At 42.4% G+C, this 21,582-nt stretch overlaps 1 protein-coding gene across 1 annotated transcript in view; it reads left to right on the forward strand.

Annotated features, from left to right (window-relative positions):
- Positions 1 to 21,582, forward strand: part of etv4 (ETS variant transcription factor 4) — a 114,410-nt gene that overhangs the window by 81,009 nt on the left and 11,819 nt on the right. The window contains exons 10-11 of the mRNA XM_060849106.1: positions 2,646 to 2,714; positions 8,603 to 8,772. Of these exons, the coding sequence (XP_060705089.1) occupies positions 2,646 to 2,714; positions 8,603 to 8,772 (239 nt within the window). The remainder of the gene's footprint in view (positions 1 to 2,645; positions 2,715 to 8,602; positions 8,773 to 21,582) is intronic.

The following is a 21,582-nucleotide window of genomic DNA, read 5'->3' on the forward strand; positions in this document are numbered from 1 at the left end:
TGTGACAATATGCCAGGAATAAAGAACAATGTTCTTTGCAGTTGCTTTGAATAAAGGTACTGCACCACCTTTTGGACAACTGAAGAAACAGCTGATGGTAGTGAGGTAGTTGTTGGTATGTTCAAAATTGTTTCCACTTAGTTTTGTCTACATGACCCTGAGTGACCTCTCTGAGGATGCTACTAAAATGCCAAGAGACCAGTCAATTTCCTGCCTTAGTCCCTTGCTACCTTTTTTTCCCTCCATGCTCCTCTTGCAAACCTCCCTGAACTTCCACCTCTACTTCCTCTCCCAAGAGGATTTCTGCTTTCCTTCCAAAGCTGATGCTAACCTTCATTAACCTGCAGTTGTTCTTCACCTGCCCCCAAGCCATCTCACCCACTGGTTCAAGTTTCCTGCCCATTAATCAGCTCCTGAAATTTTTATCTTGTTACCTGAAATGTCTTACTGCCAGCTAAATGCAATGACTCGTTACGTGCAAGGGTGGTGGGTTACTATTCACCAGAAGATCATTGCAAACACAAAATGGAAGATAAGTTAGGTGTTTGTTTTTGTAGAACCAATTGTGATTAAAGGTCCTCTGTCAATTAACTGGCTTGTCTACAATTTTGCAGAGATTTAATATGGCCAGTTTTGTGAACGCATCCTAGTGGACATTTAGAATTCACCTCCTGCTATTTGCATCAGATTCTTGGAATGTTATTTGGTAATTAATTACAGTTAAATGATATTATATAACTGCAAGTTGCTAATTTACTGAGCTCCTGAGGTAACACCTGTGTTTATTAATAGTACAGTTTATGATTGCAATGGAAAATGTTTCTTTGTATTTTTTAATATCTATTAATCCTGACTTTGTTTGTTTTACATGGCTAGCAGCACTGTTCTCTGAATGAGAGGCTAAACCTGGGTGTTCAACTGTGATTTAAATAAAATGGCTGACACTAATACAAGAGAAGTTTATCTCAATCAGTGGAAACAGAATATGTATTCCTTGCTATTTGAAACACCTTTACTCTGCTGCTATATTCAACTGGATAACACCAGTGACTGGGGACTTTGGAGAGAGGGATGTACTCAAATTAGAATTCCTCCTTTTTTGGGAGGGGAGTCAGAAAGCATTTCTTCTTGCAAAAAGCATGGTAGCAATCTAGATAACTTGAGGAAGAGAGGATGGATACTGGTGTTAACTGAAACTTTTGAAGGTTGAGATCACTGAGTTTCTTGCGTCAAAGGATATGGAACAAAGATAAACAGAGTTGAGGTGCAGACCAACCATGATCTGACCATGGCTGTATGTTAAGTTCAAAAGAAATCAGAAAATGAGAGAATAAATCATGGGGGCTACGAGGTGGCCGAGAGGTTAAGGCAATGAATTGCTAATCCATTGTGCTTTGGAAAAAAAAGTGGGCGGCACGGTGGCTCAGTGGTTAGCACTGCTGCCTCACAGAGCCGGGCGACTGCCTGTGTGGAGTTTGCACATCCTCCCTGTGTCTGTGTGGGTTTCCTCTGGGTACTCCGGTTTCCTCCCACAGTCCAATGATGTGCAGGTTAGGTGAATTGGCCACGCTAAATTGCCCGTAGTGATAGGTGCAGTAGTTAGGATAGGAGAATGGGTCAGGATGGGTTACTCTTTTTGGAGTGTCAGTGTGGACTTGTTGGGCTGAAGGGCCCGTTTCCATACTGTAGAGAATCTAATCAAATCATATTAATAATCATGTAATTATTAAGTAAATATAAAGAATATAGGTTCAAAGGTTAATATCTAGACATGTGAATGACATTTTGAAGTACACACTAAAACAATTATGGTAGAGGAAAACTCTGATCTGAACTGAGACAAAGGCAATTTACAACTTCCATTCAGCAATCTAGGCTCTTGTCTTAAAGAATTGTTTGCACTTTAGTCAAGTTGTTCCCCCTTGGAAATGTAAACATACCAAGAGGAACATTACTAACATTCTGAGAACTACTTCATAAAGTCCATCTATTTCCATGCCAGGGAATGTTTTGAGCACAGCAAGTAGTTGGGCAGTTATCAATCAATATTTCAAAGTTGTAGAACAATTTAAACCTGCTGTATGGTAGTGGAACTCATGACTCAAATGTTGACATTATCATCTGGATGTTGCAGCTCACTACACTGTGTATAATTTGCTATTCATGATGAAGGTAATTGTCATCATCATCCTCTTTAAGTGTAGGAAACTAAGGCCTGCTTGGTCAAGCATGATGGAGAAAAACACTTCCTGGTTCAAAGTAGATGAGTCTCTTACTAATTAGATATAGTTTGTTGTAAATTAGCAAGTAGTCACAGATTACATCAATGAAAGACACTTGCAAATACTTTTGAGGACTGCCAGTTGTTAAGTCTCACTCCTTTGAGATTCTAAGCTGTTGTGTACATAGGACATCTTGGTGAATGGTGCTAAGGCAATTCTCACTCCTTTCAAACCTGTAGTCAGCATAACTCGGCTCCGCCATTGTGATACCTTAACTCTATCCTCACCACATTGCTTCCACCATCCGTCAGTCCCTGAAGTTAATTATCTCCTATCAGCTTTTAATATTAAAATCAGATTGGCAAGGCATTGGATTGAGGCAGGCAATAACGAAATTGCTAATGTTGCTTCTGTACATTCCAGGCTTTTCATATGAGAAACAGCTGAGACCTTACAGTGACGATGCATCTGTGGTTCCCGACAAACTTGAAGGTTAGGACTTTAATTGTTCAATAAACTGAAGATCAAAAGCTCTGATTTATGGTGTAAAATGCTTAAGTTCTTACAAATTCTATTTGCAATTGCGTTTCTTTTATTTATTCTTATCACAATATTCATTTTACATATGCAGACTGTGGAAAAAATAAAGCAACTTCCTTGATTGCTGAAATTCAACTGGTGGCTGTAATATTGAATGCATAAACTTTGCATGAAGTGTGTTGTTTTCACAGTCCATGGACATTGGACTCTTCCTCTACAATATTTTTGACTGGTGGTTCCTAATCCTCCAAATGCAGGATTGCACACCATTATCTGCTTTAACATTGTTCCATTTTCACTGCTCCCTTCAGTTACCACAGCCATAAGGCTCAGAACTTCCTGACTAAACCTCTCTATTCTTTCTGCTACTTTTTGAGGCATTCCTTAAAATTCGCCCCTTGCCAAATATTTGTTCATCTGTACTAATATTTTAAATAGCTGGATGTCAAATTTTGTTTAATAATTGCACCCATAAAAGCATCTTACAAAAATGCGATGAATTAATACAAGTTGTGGTTCAAGTATGCAATGTAATTTTATCCTTGCCGCACTCACCATTTTTCACTGAGGGTAAAGCACATACAATATAAATGTTAGTGAGTTTTGAGAAGATTTATAGCTTGAGTTGAGGTTCTGGATGTAGGTTTGCTCGCTGACCTGGAAGATTCAGTTTCAGACATTTCATCACCATCTTCAGTAACATCAGTGAGCTTCCAGATGCAGGTCATACCACCAGTGCTTCATCCAGAGACTCACTGACGATGTTACCTAGTATGGTGATGAAACGTCTGAAACCGAACCTTCCAGCCCAGTGAGCAAACCTACATCCAGAATATAAATGTGTGTAGAGCTCCACTCACTGGCCTTTGGTGACTGAAAATTCCCTTTTAAAGATGATTTTAAACAGCTACCTGGGAGCTGGCTAATTTTGATCTCCATTTAAAGAAATTACCTGACCCCCATGTGCACTTGTACCGTGACGCTGATGTAATGCAAGGCTCACGCAATCCTGATTGAAACCAATGTGACCGCATTATGTGCGGGGCCAGGCAGCCTGCTAGCTCAGTTGATTTGAGTGAACACTTGGGGTTGAATCCCCAGACAGCTGAGCCCCATAACAATGCCTCTTGCTGTGCCCCATAACGATGTCATGGCATTGAGCCATGATTGGCAACCCTACATGCCAAGGGGAAGGTGAGCAGGGCCAAGTTTCCTTTATCATTATTGTGCTTTCTGGGATGATGTTTTTGGAGATCGCAGCATTTTTGTCCATTCTTCCTAAACCCATAAACGAGGCATCAACTATAAACCATTTGCATGCAATTCCTTCTACTGATGTGAATATGAAGTCCATGAGAGTTATAAAATGGGAACAAATTTGGATCTGATTGTTCTCAATTCCTCCACAATCTCAATGAGCTGTATAACTTCTTGGCATAAAGGTGGTATCATTGGGCTGATAGTCCAGAGATCCAGACTAATGGTACGGGCAGATGGGTTCAATTCCTACAATGGCAGCTGGTGGAATTTAAGACTTCCAATCAATTAATTTGGAATTGAAAAACTACTGACAGTAACAAGAAACATAATTACACAATTGTAGAAACCCATCTGGTTAACTAAGTTCCTTTTTGTAAGAAAACTATCTGCTGTTCTTGCCTCATCTGGCCTACGTGTAACTGCTAGGAGAAAGTGAGGACTGCAGATGCCGGAGACCAGAGCCGAAAAATGTGTTGCTGGAAAAGCACAGCAGGCCAGGCATATGCGAGAAGCATCGATTCTCCTGCTCCTTTGATGCCTGGCCTGCTGCGCTTTTCTGCAACACATTTTCCGGTACATGTAACTGCTGACCCACAGCAATGTGGTGATTCTTGAGTACCGTCTGAAATGGCTGAGCACGTCATTCAGTTCAGAGGCAGTTAAGGATGGATGACAAATACTGCCTTTGCACACATCTGATGAAAGAACAGAGAAAAAAATGTACTTCAGTAAATAGTTTGATTTTAATAAGGGGTGGTAAACTGCTTCCCAATGAAAGTAAACCAATGCCTCCAATAACTATTTGATTATGTGTTGCTTGGGCACAAACTGAATGTTCATCATTGTTCTTTTTTAAACTTGTTGATTCCAGGAAATCTTCCTGTTTTTGTGTGTCCTTATACCGCACGCATACCTCACCACATGATGTCAAACATCCATTTTAATCTGCTCACTTCAAATACCAAATCAAAACTAGTTTTGGGGTATTCTGCTGTTTTTTTTTCTGATCCCACTGGCACGATCTCTTCGAAGGGGAGAGGTTTACAAAGAGCTGAAAATGGAGAGAAGCAACCCCTTGCAATGAGTTGACTTTTAGAATTTTGTAAATATTTTTGGGACAAAATATTTTGACTTGTCTAATTATGTCTTGCCCCACTGACTTAGCAGGCACACCAGTTTTACCAATCAGGGTCTTTCTAACTGATGTGTTTGGAACAGGAGGTTTTTTGCTCCCAGTTATCTGCAGAGTAAGCTGAAGTGGTTTCCTATTGGTCGATGCCATATTAGTGAGGCTGAGCTTCCCCAAGAAGCTGAAATGACCAATTTCTATCAGTTATGAGATGTAAATGCTTGTTTAGCCTGAACACTGTTCAGAAACACTCCAGCTACACTGTATATCATGCCGTTGATGGAAGATCAAGAGCGACGATTACTTCTACTTTGGTTTTTCATGTGACAACAAATTCACCAGCATTACTTTTAACTGTGAATGCAATTAACAACGTGATTATGGGTGGATCATGTATTTGAATTTGAGAAATGGTTATCGGGCTGGGGATTAACTCCTTTAAATAGTGCCATGGGATCTTTTGCATCCCCATGAACTGGGAGAAGGGGTGTCTATTAAAACCCACATGCAAAAGTCAGCATCTCTGTTGGTTCAGTGATCCCTCTATGCATTGGAACCTGCAGTAGGATTAGAGTGGGGATCTTGTGGTGAGAGTGCTTACCAGTTGAACCACAGCAGACCTGATTTGGCAGACCCACCAGTCAGTGCTGTCAAACCCTGGCACAATTGCCTGACAAGAAGCTGGGGACTTGATCCTGGTTTAGGATCTGGGATTATATGCAAGAGTACACCCTAGTCCAAGAATTTTTGCAGCATAGATCTCAGTTAACCAGAGTGTAGCCGTCAATATGGTGTAAACACTGGAATGAACCAACCCTCTTTGCAGAAGTACTGCAAAGCTGACCCCTGAACACAAGTGCCACATCAACATTAGCAGCCATTAAACTGAATAAATCTTGGGGGAACTTCAGGTAAACATTTGCCTGCTCCAGGATTTCTCTCCCTTTTGGTTTTAATCTGTTCTTTCAGCACTGCTAAGGGCAGACTTTGGGCATAGACCCCTCCCCACCACCTGATTTTCCATGGTGAGACTTTCCTTTTGACCGTCTTGTGCATTTAGCTCTCTCTCAATTCTCATTTTGCTCTTTTTGGGCAATTCTCTCCTTTTATGAACAGCAAACTGGTGGAAATACATGTAGCAAGCGCACAGTGTAAGGGGCAGGTGATCCACTTGCCGCTTCATTATCCAATGCCAAAAGTGGCAATTACCTCTGACATGTCTTCTAGGCCTATTGAATTTCAGGCAGGATCATTCCGTATTCTAAACCCTGAAAAAGGAGGGACTTGCACTGGTTTTCAACAATGACCCAAGAAAAGGGAATAACATTGTTGCTGTTAATGTCAATACTTATCCTCCCTTTGTCTGAGATGGAGTGTCCCACAGGGAACTGGAATAACAGATCCCTGAGGACGATAGTGAGAAACTTGCATCACTTCCACAAGCGACAGAGCTGACAAGGATTTTCCACTTTCTCCAGAACGCTCTCCAGTAAAGTGTTCCACGTGTACACTGAACTTTGAAACATCAAATATAATTTGCTGGTATGAATGAATGGCCCAGAGTAATGATTTCATCCAGTTCAAACAATGCAAAGTCAGCCAAAGTAATCAAACCCTTCAGTTGGCTCAGTGTAAGTATCCTGCCCATCCTGATCTTGAAGGCGAGTTGCCATGATGTTTTAGTTAATGTCACTTTGAAACAGGGAAGGTAGGCAACAGATGCAATACGATATAAATATTAAATAACTTGGCTCAATTACAACATACACTCATTTTTCGTGAAAGACAGGTATGAGAATTGTGAATTGACTTTCATATTGAAGCGTTCATGCCTACAGCTTGTGAGTGATCCATGTAAAAGTTGTTAATATAGCCCTTTCACAAACCAAGCTGTGCCTAGTTATTACTGGCTGGGCACATTTCCTTTTAAAGTACCCAAGTGCATTTTCCATTGGAAACAGTGGCTCAGCCTGACTCCAGTGGGAATGAAGTTTATTACCACTTGCTGAATGCCGTCCAGCACAGGAGCTCACAATGAAGTGTGAACATAGTTATTGTGTTGTGTAATCTTCAACTAGTTTCCTGCAACACTGCATTTTATTCAAACTTTAACTTAGCAAATGCAATTTCCTGAAGTCTAGCAATAACCTTTCCAAATTCAGAAAATTAAAAGGCTGTTAGACTGTCAAGAAGACACTGAGTAAAGACTGAAGGAACTGCCTGTTCCTCTAGGCTTCTATTGGTCAGTTTATTGGATTAGACCACCAGTGTGTGTTCTGAATTTTGACTGTTTCATAGGTTCTGAGACATTAATATTAAAGCAAAGGGTTTAAAACCCAAATATTTTAATTTTACTTAGCCTCCATCTGCTAATATCAAGAAGGAGCTAGTGTACTTTGGTATTGAATAGATGGTACATTCTTCAAGCCTCTATGACCCAATCATACTTCTGCACACTCACTATTGCAGACAAGACTTAGCGAATTAGTACATTCTCAAAATGATGGAAAGCTACACCTTCAGTGCTGCCACTTTTTTTTTTAACTGAAGCTGACAACCTTTAATTAAAAACATATTTACAATCACCTAAGTCCTACATTTTGTTTCATTGAGTTCTACGTCCTTTTATTTTTCATGAAGTGTATCGTGCCTGACTGCTGTATGATCTTAATGTGTCCTTCTTGACTGTGCTGTCCTCCTGCGCTGCCTCTGCTGTTGCCTAACTACTTGGTGCTGCCCTTGTGAGGATCCCTTGATGCCTTATCCAATGCATCTGACCAAATCGCTAGCAATAGTGTGTCTTTCCATGCCTCAGAAGGTGTGTTTCCATAACTACAACATTTTTCAATTGAACATTGAGGAAACAAAACTGGTTCTTATCCCTTTCAGCAGATCCCACCTCCTGCCTGGGTTACTGCCTCAGGCAGACTTGAAGGCTCACTTTCAGTCCTGAACTAAGTTGAATCCCATGCCATCTCCATGAATCTGTAGTGGTTCGCCATTACCCTCTGCAATTTGGCTGACCAACAAATTCTGTCTCTTTAATTATCTACCAAAGCATTGGAAGGATTTGCAGTTTGGTAATCAAACTGTTGGCCATATAATAAATGCGTCTCAACTGCCCATGCCCATCAAATCCTGGAGTGGGAATTGATTGAACTTGGAACTCCGAGGCAGCAATGCTACCCATTAAGCCATATGACATGTCCTTTATTCTGCAGGGTGTGCTTTTAAAAATACACATAATGTCACCTCATCACTACTCAATTCATTTTGTATTTTCCACAGTCTTAACCTTTATCTAGACTTCTCAATAGGGTAAATGCATGACCAGGTTCTATACATTATAGAAAACGTGAATGCTTGCATATCACTGTTTATGATCTAGACCAATTTCTTCAGTGGTTTCACTCAGCTCGGTGCATTTAATTATTTTGTCTTTGTTTGGCAGGTGACATCAAACAGGAGATCAGTACATATCGTGAGGGCCCTCTATATCAGCGACGAGGCTCTCTCCAGTTATGGCAGTTCCTGGTTGCACTCCTGGATGACCCGTCCAACTCTAACTTTATTGCTTGGACAGGTCGAGGCATGGAATTCAAACTGGTTGAACCAGAAGAGGTGTGAAAATAATTTGTTTCTTTTTGTAAAACGGCTTTTCACATTTTCATATCAATTGCAAATAAGCTCAAGAAGAAACACTGGAAACCGTTGAGAGGGAGCATCTGAGACAGACTGGAAATTGCATGTTAAGGTGGACTGGCTAAGGGGATATAGTTTAGTGTAGGGCGGGAGATCAGGTTTTCTTTTGAGTACTTTTTCATTCTCACTAACTCACACATTAATTGGGTCACGTGGACTACAGGCAGATCTAGCCACTTGAAATAAAATTGGTTTTGTGTAGGAAACAGAGGGTGGTGGTGGAGGAATGCTTTTCAGACTAGAAGCCTGTGACCAGTGGTGTGCCAGAAGGATCGGTGCTGGGTCCACTTCTTTTCGTCATTATTACGATTGATTTGGACATGACCGTTGGCGATATGGTAAGTAAGTTTGCAGATGACACCAAAATCAGTGGTGTAGTGGGCTACAAAGTTATCTCAGAGTACAGTGAGACCTTGATCGGATGGGCAAATGGACCAAGGAGTGGCAGATGAAGTTTAATTTAGTTAAGCGTAAGTGGCTGCATTTTGATAGGGTAAATCAGGGCAGGACTTATACACTTAAAAGTGGGGAATGTTGCTGGAAAAAAAAGACACCTTTTTTCATAGTTACTTGAAAGTGGTAGACAGGATAGTGAAAAAAGGCATTTGGTACATTTATCTTTCTTGGTCAATGCATTGATTATAGGAGTTGAGAGTCATGTTGTGGCTGTACAGGACATTGGTTAGGCCACTATTGGAACACTGCATTCAACTCTAATCTTCCTGCTATAAGGAGAGATGTTGTGAAACTTAAAAGGGTGCAGAAAAGATTAACAAGATTTTTGCCAGGGTTGGAGTGTTTGAGCTATAGGGAGAGGCTGAATAGGTGGGGCTATTTTTCCTGGAACGTGAAGAGTGACCTTTTATAGAAATTTATAAAATCACGAGGGGCATGGATAGGGTGAATAGCCAAGGTCTTTTCCCCAGAGTAAGGGAGGCCAAAACTAGAAGGCAGAAGTTTAAGATGAGAAGGGAAAGATTTAAAAGGGACCTAAGTGGCAATGTTTTCACACAGAGGGTGGTGTGTGTATGGAATGAACTGTCAGAAGAAGAGTGAAGGCTAGGACAATACAACATTTTAAAAGTCATCTGGATGGGTATATGAATAGGAAGTGTTTAGAGGGATAGTGGGCCAAATGCTGGCAAATGGGACTAGATCTTTTTAGGATACCTGGTCAGCATTGATGAATTGGACCGAATAGTCTGTTTCTGTGCTGTACTTCTCTATGATTCTATAAGTGATGGACTCTTGGTAACAATTCTTTCTGTATTAGGTTGAAATATAGCGTATTTTAACTCTCTCAGAAACAGAATTAGAAGTTATTAACATCTTCAATAATCAACTCTTCATTAAACTTGAAGCAATAATACACAAGGAAAGCATTAACCACAGTTTTTAAATTGGTGCAAGGAACTGGCAGAAGTTAGCAACAAAAGTATTCCCCCTCCCCTCAAAATAATGGACACACACTTCTACATATAAAAAGCCAGCATCCTAAAGACAACTACAACAGAATAGTGAGATCACGGCTAATGCACAAAACTGCATTATTTCTAACCAGGCTGACTCTTAACAATTAAGGATTGGCAATAAATGCCAGTGATGCCCACACTCTGTGAAGGAATTAATAAAAGAAGGTTAATACTACTCTTGTTACTGCATCTCAGATTTTTAAGGACAGTAGCTCCTGAACTTGTACTGCCTTAAACTAGATATCCCATATTTATTTGCATAAATTAATCACCTTAGTGATTTTAAAGTTTTTTTTTTCCCAATCCCATTTAGTTGATTGTCTTTTGTCAGGTTTCAAACTGTCCTCTCCACATGGCAGAATCCATCTTCTCCAATGGACCCCTATTACAGTCTCCTTCTGTACCTTCTCCACTCCCCTGATTCAGCCTCCTTTTCACCCCATCTTGCAGCTTTTTTTCTCCTCCACCCAGAGATCTATTACTACCATTGCCTCCAGATCCCCAAACCTGATGAACATAATCTAGGATCTGGCACGGGGGGGTCCACAATGAAATGCGGCTCCCGGAAATGTTGTCTGCGATCTCTCATTTTCCTAACTGTCTTGAGTGACAGGTAATCAGCAAGGCATGCGGGGAAGAAGCAACCTGCGAATGGAGGGGCAGCTCATTACCATTTCCTCCCATTTTGTTTACGCTGGTGACTTTTCTCTGATTATTCACCCGTGATTAGATAGTCCTGGGTGATTTGGGGGCGTCCCAGGATAGATTTGCCCACTGCCCCCTGTGTATTTCAGGTGTTGGTCTGGAATGAACAGCAAGTAAGAGTTCAGCACATCACATTTTGGGAGGTCTAGATAAATGGAGGGTAGCAGTGGAATGCTTAAAGAAGGAGCAGCAGGAAGTGTAGCTGGTGCTGGAGTTGGCAATGGTTTCCAGGATATTCAGAGGAAGTTGGGACTTGCCTCTTTCTTTTCATTTATTTGCAGCTCAGGAAACCAGAAATTTGCCTTTAGTATCCAAAAAGTGCTTCTCAAAAGTTTAATTTCAAAAATGGGCATTGAACCAGAGGAGGAGAGGTTGGGACTGTTTAATTGTTCATCCAAATGTTCTTCTGACAGTGCAGCACTCTCTCCAAACTACACAGGAGTGTTAGCCTTGAATTGTGTATCCCGGTCCTGGAGTGGGATTTGAATCCACAGCCTTGCACTTCAGAGGTAAACGTACTACTAACTGAGCGAACATTAGGATTGGAAGTGCTATCTGTATAAGGCAGCAGCACAAGTCTTTGGGGCTGGCATGAACAATGAGGGAGATTCTGGTGAATTAAGGTAGGCGTACAAAACTGAGCTCAGAATACGTTAGTACCAAGATGGCAGGGGAGAGATTTTGCAGTATTCTGGTGTCAGAAGAACAACATTAGAATTCTTATCAAGAATAGATCAACCACGAGGAGCTGGGGAGTGTGATAATAGTCGGTCCATTCAAAAGAATTTGAGAGTTGGAAGTATTGAGTATTGGGCTGGGGGGAGAAGGGGAGGAGAGTTTTAGTGGTGCAGATAAGATTTCTTCAAAGTATCCCCCATACCAGAGGCTGCTCTCTCATTAGAGAGAGGCAATTGGTGACGGTTTAAGCTCTCAGGTGAGGGGAGATGTTGAGAAGGAGAGTCCTTCATAGAAACCTCAGCCAGTGCAGAAATTGAACCCGCACTGTTGGCATTACACCGCATCACAAATCAGCCACCCAGCCCACTGAGCTAACCAATGCCCAGAGTTTGGATGAGACTGACTCAAAACACATTACAAAGTGGGAACCATTGGAAAGCATCCCCTCTCTCCAAACCAATACTGTTTTTTTTAAAGCACCGCATCTCTCTCTCTTGCTTTTATAGAACCTGCTCAGCCTTGAATGGATGTTGATCATCAAGCTTGAAGGTGTAAGCCATTCATACACAAACCCAATAAAAGCTACGTTCTAAGCGATTACCAAGAACAAGCTTAAATTGTTTGCATTTTCAGTGCCTTCTAAACAATTACAGTCAGTTCTGCTGTAATGCAAATTGGCTGTAGCACGATTGAAGAGTTTTTGAGGAGCGCAAACTTTTCTTAGCTGTATTGGATATAATGTGGTTCCAGCCCCATTGGTTTAAATGGTGCTGATATTAAGTGATTTTCTTATACTATGGGATCGCATGGGAAAGAAACTATCGTGTTATATCAGGACAGACTGTACTGATGATGCCTCTGTTAGAATCTGGGTGGAATCCTCATTGCTTGAGGCAAGTGTTTGATGTTTACAGGAACTATGTTGATAGGAAAGAGCAGCATCTTTTAGAGAGGTTTAAATATGACTGAAAACGTGGAAGAGTCAAGATGGAAAAATTGACAGAGGTAGATGCATCAGGCACAGTTACAGGAGGTATGTATGACACAGGAAATGTGTACTTTGGCAAAATTTTTAAATAAAGTAGACTAAGATTGAAACAAAAATACACATTTGAAAGAAATAAGAAAAGAAACTGTTATAAAAGGCCTGACTGAGCTCACTTGCGCATTGCTTGTCAAAGCTTTTCTGTACATTAGCAATTAAAAGAGCCATAATACATTATCTAAGTTGATAATATTTTGATACAGTCGGATTATTTCAAAACCAGTCTGTGGTGAATAGTGTCAGACTACAATGCAGCTTAGTTAAGGAAGGTGCTGTTGAAGTAGAACAACAATGTGTTTTTTGTCATATATATGAATGATTTGGATGTGAACATAATTAGTAAGTTTGCAGCTGATGCCAAAATTGGAGGTGTAGTGGACAGCAAAGAAGGTTACCTCCGAGCACAACAGGATCTTGATCAGATGGGCCAATAGGCCAAGGAGTTTAATTTAGATAAATGTGAGGTGCTGCATTTTGGAAAGGCAAATAAGGATAAGATTTATACATTTAATGATGAGGGTCTGGGACATGTTGCTGAATGAAGAGACCTTGGAGCGCATATTGAAAGTTCTTTGAAAGTGGAATCTCAGGCAGATAGGATAGTGAAGAAGGCATTTGGTATGCTTTCCTTTATTGGTCAGAGCATTGAGTGCAGTAGTTGGGAGGTCATGTGGCAGCTGTACAAGACATTGGCCACTTTTGGAATATTGTGTGCACTTCTGGTCTCCCTCCTATTGGAAAGATGTTGTGAAACTTGAAAGGGTTCAAAAAAGATTTACAAGGATGTTGCCAGGGTGGGAGGGTTTCAGCTGCATGGAGAGGCTTAAGGCTGGGGCTGTTTTTCCCTGGAGCATCAGAGGCTGAGAGGTAACCTTATAGAGGTTTATAAAATTATGAGGGGCATTAATAGGGTAAATAGACAAGAATTTTTTCCCTGTGGTGAGGGAGTCCAGAACTAGAGAGCATAGGTTTAGGGTGAGGGGGGAAGATTTTGAAAGGGACCGAGGGGGCAATCTGCTCACAGAGGGTGGTATTTGTATGGAATGAGCTACCAGAGGAAATAGTGGAGGCTGGTACAATTACAGTATTTAAAAGGTATCTGGGTGGGCATATGAATAGGAAAGATTTAGAGGGAGATGGGCCAAGTGTTGGCAAATGGGACTCAATTAATTTAGGATATGTGGTCAGCATGGACGAATTGGATTGAAGGGTCTGTTTCTGTGCTGTACATGTCTGACACTCTCAACCTAAGTGAGTTATAATCACAAGAGTAATACAGATTAGATTACATAGTGTGGAAACAGGCCCTTCGGTCCAACAAACCCACACTGACCCTCCGAAGAGCAACCCACCCAGACCCATTCCCCTACATTTACCCCTTCATTTAACACTATGGGTAATTTAGCATGGCCAATTCACCTAACCTGCACATTTTTGGACTGTGGGAGGAAACCGGAGCACCTGGAGGAAACCCACACAGAAAAAGGGAGAGTGTGCAAACTCCACACAGACAGTTGCCTGAGGCAGGAATTGAACCCAGGTCTCTGGTGCTGTGATGCAGCAGTGCTAACCAACAGTTGATGAAAACTGTTCAGCCTGTCCTTGTCGATCAATCTGTTAAGGGTCCAGTTGTGTTTCCCTCCCACCACACCTCAGCGAACTGTTTCTTAAATTACTCCAGTTTTTATTCTCCTATAACCTACCTAGATTCTGTTTCAAGTGGTGATCTTCTTTTGACAAAGATATATCTCCATTTCTCTCTTGGAAGTTTCAATTTCAGACATTTGAATTTTCAAGTTTGATCTAAAGCAAATTGATTTTTTTTGCTGTTATGATGTCACCAGTGCAGGAGCCAAAACCAATTTGAGGAGGGAGCCATTACATTTATTACCAGCTGAACACAAGACAAATGAACCAATTACAACAAAAGTCACACCATCAGCTAAAATGGAACTGAGCTAATCATGACATCGTCGAAAAGCTGACATTCATTACTAAACTGAATCTCAAATGGTTGAGTACAATCCTAACCAGTTGGGAAGAAGACTCAAAATTAAAACCAAATGCAGGTCATTCTGTTATAATATGCGTTTTGTCAACGTGAATTGGCTGCAATGCGATTGACGCACAGTGGTCATTGTTTCTAAAGCACAAAATTGTAAAATGTGTGTTGGCTATAACGCAATTACATCGCCATCACTTAGTGCTATTTTTATTGCACGATTTTTATATAGCTCAGGGTCACGCAAGAACGCAACCATCGCATTATATACTGTATTGTTTTTAAAGAAGTCTTAAATTCCACTTTTGTATGAAAATACTTGCTGGGACTCAAATTCTAAATCAAAGATTACATTTGTGCTATCTTTAAATATGTTGAGAACCCTTTTGCCCACAAAGACATCATACCTTCCCACCGCCCCCAAATAATTGCCTGATTTTCATCCCTGCTTTAGTCCATCAGCTGATGAAACCCCGTTGCTGGTATATCCGAATGTGACTGTTTTAATGTACTTCTGGCCAACATCCAAATTCTGTCTGTCTGTAAACTTGAGCTCATCCAAAACTCTGCTTTCTGTGTCCTAACTTGCACCAAGCCCCTTTCATCCATCACCTTGTGCTGCCAATTTTGCAATGCTATAAACTTCTTAGCCTTGTTCTCAAATCTCACTGTTCTCAAATCTTGCCCCTCTCTATCTCTGTAATCTTCTCCAGCACCAAGTAATCTTGCATTGCTCTGCAATACCTACAGTTTAAAGTGCTCCACCATTGATGGTTGTGCCTTCAGTTGTGAGACAAAAGCTTCAAAAATGCCTTTTCTAAATCCCTCTACCTCTCATCTCCCTTTCTTCTTCACAACACTCCTTCAGACCTCCTCTTTGACTGATGTTTTTGGTCATCTGCTTTAATATATCCTTTTGTGGCTCAAATTTTAGTTTAGTTTATAATATCTCAGAACTCTTTATTACATTTAAAGCTAGTACATAAATACAAATTATTGTTGTGGTCGTATGCCCCTTCACATGATCTGGTCCAAAATCAAATGGAATCCACTTCCAGATGCTTTTTGAAGAGAAATTTTACAAAATGGCACTTACTAGGAACAGATCTTAGGAATTCCACTACACATTCCCCAGATTTTCTATCTACTAATATGTGTCAGTCAATTGTTACTTGGACACAAAATGAGCTGAGTGACAGGAAACAGAGAAATAATGGTCAATGGATATTTTTTGAACTGGAAGAACGTTTGTAGAGAAATTCCCCAAGGGGTGGTAATGGGATCCTTGTAATCCTTGATATATATTAAGGATCTGGATCTTGGTGCGCAGGGGACAAAAACATAGAATAATTGTAAGGAGGAGAGTGTAGAACTCCAGATGACATGGACAAGTTGTTGAAGTGGGGAGATAGGTGGCATATGAATTTCAAAGCACAGAAGTATGAAATGATACATTTTGGTAAAAGGAACATTGAAAGGCAATATCAAGTTGGGGGTAAAATTCTAAAGGAGGTGTAGCCAAGGGACCTGGGTGTATATGAGCACAGATCACAAAAAGTGGCAAAATAGATGGAGAGTAGTAAATAAAATATGATATCCATGGCATTATTAATAGGAGAATAGTTACAAAATCAAGGAGGTGATGTTGAACCTGTATAAGACACTTGTTAGACCTCCACTGGAGTACTGTGTGCAGTGTGGTCACCACACTCTCTCAGAAGGATGTGAATGCATTGGAGAAAGAGCACAAAAGCAGTTTATAGGAATGGTTTCAGTGTTAGGGAACTTCAGTTATGAGGAAAGATTGAAGTTCTTCTTGAAAAGAAGAAGGCTGAGCTGCGAGTTGATAAAGTTTTCAAAATCGTGAGCAGGCTGACAAGAATATATGGGGAGAAACTTACCTCTTGGGAAAGGAAACAAGAACAAGGGGGCATAGATTTAAAGTGATCTCCAAAAGAAGCAAGGGTGAAGTTAGGAAAAACATTTTCAGTCAGCAGCAAGTCAGGATCTGGAATGCACTTCCTCAGGATATGGTGGAGGCAGGTTCAATGAAGCATTCAAGAGGGCATTGGATAATTATTTGGAGAGAAATAGTGTGTAAGTTTATGCAAAACAGGAAGTTGACACCAGTTAAATGTGCATAATTATCGGGCTTGTGCAAGCACAATGGGCCAAATGGCATCCTCTGTGACTTATGCCTGAATTCCCAATTTGAGGTTCCAGTAATCAAGGAAGTGAATTCCTCGCTGGAATAACAGCTTTCTAAACTTAAATGCTTCTATTTACATTGATTAGAAAATTCTTACAATCTGTTCAAGAGGTTCTAGCACACCCCTGGAGCAGATGGGACTTAAGCTTGGGCTTCCTGGCTCAGAGGTAGGGACATTACCCACTGCACCGCAAGAGCCATTGCTATTTCTGTTACAAACAGAATGGAGGACGTCACTTCCGCCCTGCACAATTCCTCATGCACCACATGTGACATAACTTCTGCCCCTCCCATCATCACTGATGTCACACGCTCAGTAACTTCCGTTTCTTCCCCCCCCCCCCACTGCCATGTTCGCCACCACTTCCGCCCCCACCAACGCCACTCACCTGCATTCTGCTGACATGCCCCCCACAGATCCCACAGTCACTATCCCCACCCCCCCATAACCCTGAGGGAAACATCATCCCTGCTCATGACTCCACCCCCATTCCCCCCACCACCATGCCCACTCCAGTTACAGGCTCTGCTCCTACTCACAGCTTCACACCCACACCAGATCCCAGCCCTGCCGTGTTTTCACCATCCCTCCAGACCTCCCCCTCACTGAGGACGAATGATCAGTCCTCAGCAAAGGACTCCCCTTCATCCCCTTCCGCCCAAGCATCAATGAATTTAATACATGCCGTGACGTCAAACACTTCTTCCGTCGCCTCTGTCTCCGAGCTTACTTTTACAATCAGGACTCCCGCCCACCTTCCGAGGACCCCTTCACCTGCCTCCAACACACTCCATCCACCTGGACACCCCGTACTGGCCTATTACCTGCCCTCGACCTCTTCATTTCCAACTGCTGCCGGGACATTAACTGCCTCAATCTGTCTACCCCCCCACCCCACCCCACCCCAACACCTCCATCTGCCATGGCCAGGGCCTCCAAGCCCTCCGTTTCTTCCTCTCCCAACGTCCCCAACAGTACCCTTCCACCGACACTCTTATTCGTTTGGCCGAACCAATCCTCACCCTTAACAATTTCTCCTTCGAATCCTCCCACTTCCTCCAGACCAAAGGGGTAGCCATGGACACCTGTATGGGCCCCAGGTATGCCTGTTTCTATGTAAGCTATGTAGGCCTGTCTCTTTCTTTGTTGGCTATGTAGAACAGTCCATCTTCCGTAGTTACACCAGCACCACTCCCCACCTCTTCCTCCACTACATTATGACTGCATTGATGCCACCCCGTGCTGCCATGGAGAGGTTGAATAATTCATCAGCTTCACCAACACATTCCACCCTGACCTTTAAATTTACCTGGACCATCTCTGACACCTCCCTCCCCTTCCTGGACCTCTCCATCTCCATTAATGACGACCGACTTGACACCGACATTTTTTACAAACCCACCGACTACCTGGATTACACCTCGTGCCACCCTACCACCTGCAAAAATGCCATTGTTATTCCCAATTCCTCCGCCTCCACTGTATCTGGTCCCAGAAGGACCAGTTCCACCACAGCAATACCAGATGGCCTCCTTCTTTAGAGACCACAATTTCCCTTCCCACGTGGTCAAAGATGCCCTCCAATGCATCTCATCCACATCCCGCACCTCTGCCCTCAGATACCACCCCTCCAACCATAACAAAGACAGAACCCCCCCCAGGAGTTCACATTCCACCCTACCAACCTTCACATAAACCAAATCATCTGCCAACATTTCTGGCACCTCCAAATGGACCCCATCACCAGAGAGATATATTTCCCTCCCACCCCTTTCCGCCTGCCGCAAAGACCGTTCCCGCCGTGACCATCTGGTCAAGCCAACTCCCCCACCTCCCCCACAACAGCCCACCCTCCCGTCCTGGCACCTTCCCCTGCCACCGCAGGAATTGAAAAACCTGTGCCCACACCACCTCCCCCACCTCTATCCAAGGCCCTAAAGGAGCCCTCCACATCCATCAAAGTTTTACCTGCACATCCACTAATATCATTTATTGTATCCATTGCTCCCGATGCAGTCTCCTGTACATTGGGGATACTGGACGCATCCTTGCAGAGCGCTTTAGGGAACATCTCTGGGACACCCACACCAATCAACCATACCGCCCTGTGGCCCAACATTTCAACTCCCCCTCCCACTTAACCGAGGACACGGAGGTCCTGGGCCTCCTTCACCGCCGCTTTCTCACCATCTGACACCTGGAGGAAGAATGCCTCATCTTCCGCCTCGGAACACTTCAACCCCAGGGCATCAATGTGGACTTCACCAGTTTCCTCATTTCCCCTTCCCCCAACTCGCCCTCGTTCCAAACTTCCAGCTCAGCACTGTCCCCATGACTTGTCCTACCTGCCTATCTTCCTTTCAACCTATCCACTCCACCCTCCTCTCTGAACTATCACCTTCATTCCACCCCATTCACCCATTGTACTCTTTGCTACCTTCCCCCACCCTCCTCCCCGACCTATCACCTTCATCCCCACCCTCATCCCACCCCCACTCACTCTATGCTGCTACTCTCCTCACCCCCACCTTCCTCTCATTTATCTCTCCACCCTTCAGGCACTCTGCCTGATGAAGGACTTTTGCCCGAAACGTCGATTTTCCTGCTCCTTGGATGCTGCTTGAACTACTGTGCTTTTCCAGCACCACTCTATTCCGGGACCAGGTGGATTTGCCAATCCACACAGACACTCCCTTCCTTTGTCGAATGCTATTTCCACAGGCAACAAACGGAAAGAACTGTGGATGAGAGAATTTTATGTAGGGACTGTTGATTCTTCATATTTTCTTTGCTGTGCTTCAATCAGCTTTCATGAAAAGTGGGATGGAAATCTTAGTGAACCGACGATTATGTGCCACTTTCATGAATGCATGTTCAGTTAAACGCTCACCTCTGTGTGCGGTTTGGGGCCCACACGCTCAGAGTAGAATGCAGAGGGCAATTGATTCTTTGGTATTCACTACCAGAGGACGTCATTGAGGGCAAAACATTGTGTTTTTCAGGATGGAGGTAGATATAGCTCCCGTGGCTAAAGGGATATGGGGTAGGGTGGGATTAGCTTACTGAGTTTGACGATCTGTGATCAAATGGTGGAGCAGGCTGGAAGGGTCAAATGGTGGTCTCCTGCTTCTATCTCCTATATTTCCATGCTTTGTTCCATCTGCCAATGTTTCTGTGGGATGGACTGGGGGGAAATCCCGATCAGCTGGTGGATTAACCGTTGCAGTGCTGTCAGACCTTTGCTGCCCAGTCTACAGCCAATCGCCAGTTATGGAGTGCAGAACCTAGTGCCTGGGAACACCCAGAAGATTGTCAGAGCAGGAATCGGCAGTGCAATGTGGAGACTTCATAATCTGCCAGTTTCCATTAGGAACTGACTATGGTTTTGCCATCTTGGGATTTGTGTGCAATTGTATCCATTTTCCCAGCAGTGCTGTTTAATACATGGGTGTACCAATTAATACACTGCAATTGAGCAGTACTCTTACAAAGTTTCATTATGGAAGAAAGACTTGCAAAGATATTCACTTTGTTAAGCTAGTGTTTGACTTGATTTATAACACTCGTTATAATGTCATATTTCAAATTTCTTCAGAACAAGGCAACAACATTTGAGTGACATCTGTGGATGTTCATTTGAGTTATTGGAACAGGAAATTTTAGACCATGAAGTAAAATCCATGGTTCAATTCTGATAAATTGTTCCATTTAAGTAGTTTTTCAGATATGTTCTGCTCACATTAGAATTGCCTAAAACTCCTAAGGGCATATGAAGTCTATTAATTAGTCACAATTCACATAAGCCTGCAATTTTCAGTGTTCTGTCCAGTCACTCCATTTGGTGCTTGGTTCCACAGATAAAGTTTTCCAATAAATCATCCATATTTAGCCATTTGTATGAACATTAGCATGATTTTCCATTTATTTCTTGTTAGTGCTTTTCAGTTTTGGTCCATTATGATTTGGGGTATTACTTTGGGATTAATTATCGTGTTATCTCTCAGCTATCGAATACAACTAGCCAACATCATGTTTGAGAGGCACCCGTAGGCGTGGGGTTTTTTTTTTCAAGGATGGATATGACATTTGCTCGAAGAACAGCTATTGGCCAGCTGACACCTTGTCCCAGGATCCCAGCACGTGTTGCTGTTAAGGTGGCTGCTGAAAAGCATTAAGCAGGGGTTTCGTGGTGGTGGTCCCTTTTGAATGATTTCTCCTGCTTTCATATCGAGTACTGTTCAGTCCCCATTCTGCCAGAAAAGTCCAGTTAGAATATAACAACTCCACAGAGCAGAAGGTTTTATCTGTACCACATGGCTCAGTGACAATGACATTAGTATTGCTTGACCTGTTTAGCATTTGCGTAATTTATAGGTTGTTGCTTCTGATGATATTGGGTATTCTAATACCTCACCAAAACATCCATTTTGTGCATGTTGACTATGGGCATTGACAGGATATTAATCTGTGTGTACATCACAAACTCATCTTGGTTGTTTATGTGCAATGGATACCAGTGGGAAATGGAAATTCCCATGGAGTTTCTTTTCTCACTGGTCCAAGGCCTTCTCTGATAAGCCCAAATCTATTGAGATAAACTATCTTTGCTGATTGGAC

Source organism: Hemiscyllium ocellatum, chromosome 32 (genome assembly GCF_020745735.1).
Source record: "Hemiscyllium ocellatum isolate sHemOce1 chromosome 32, sHemOce1.pat.X.cur, whole genome shotgun sequence".
NCBI lineage: Eukaryota > Metazoa > Chordata > Chondrichthyes > Orectolobiformes > Hemiscylliidae > Hemiscyllium > Hemiscyllium ocellatum.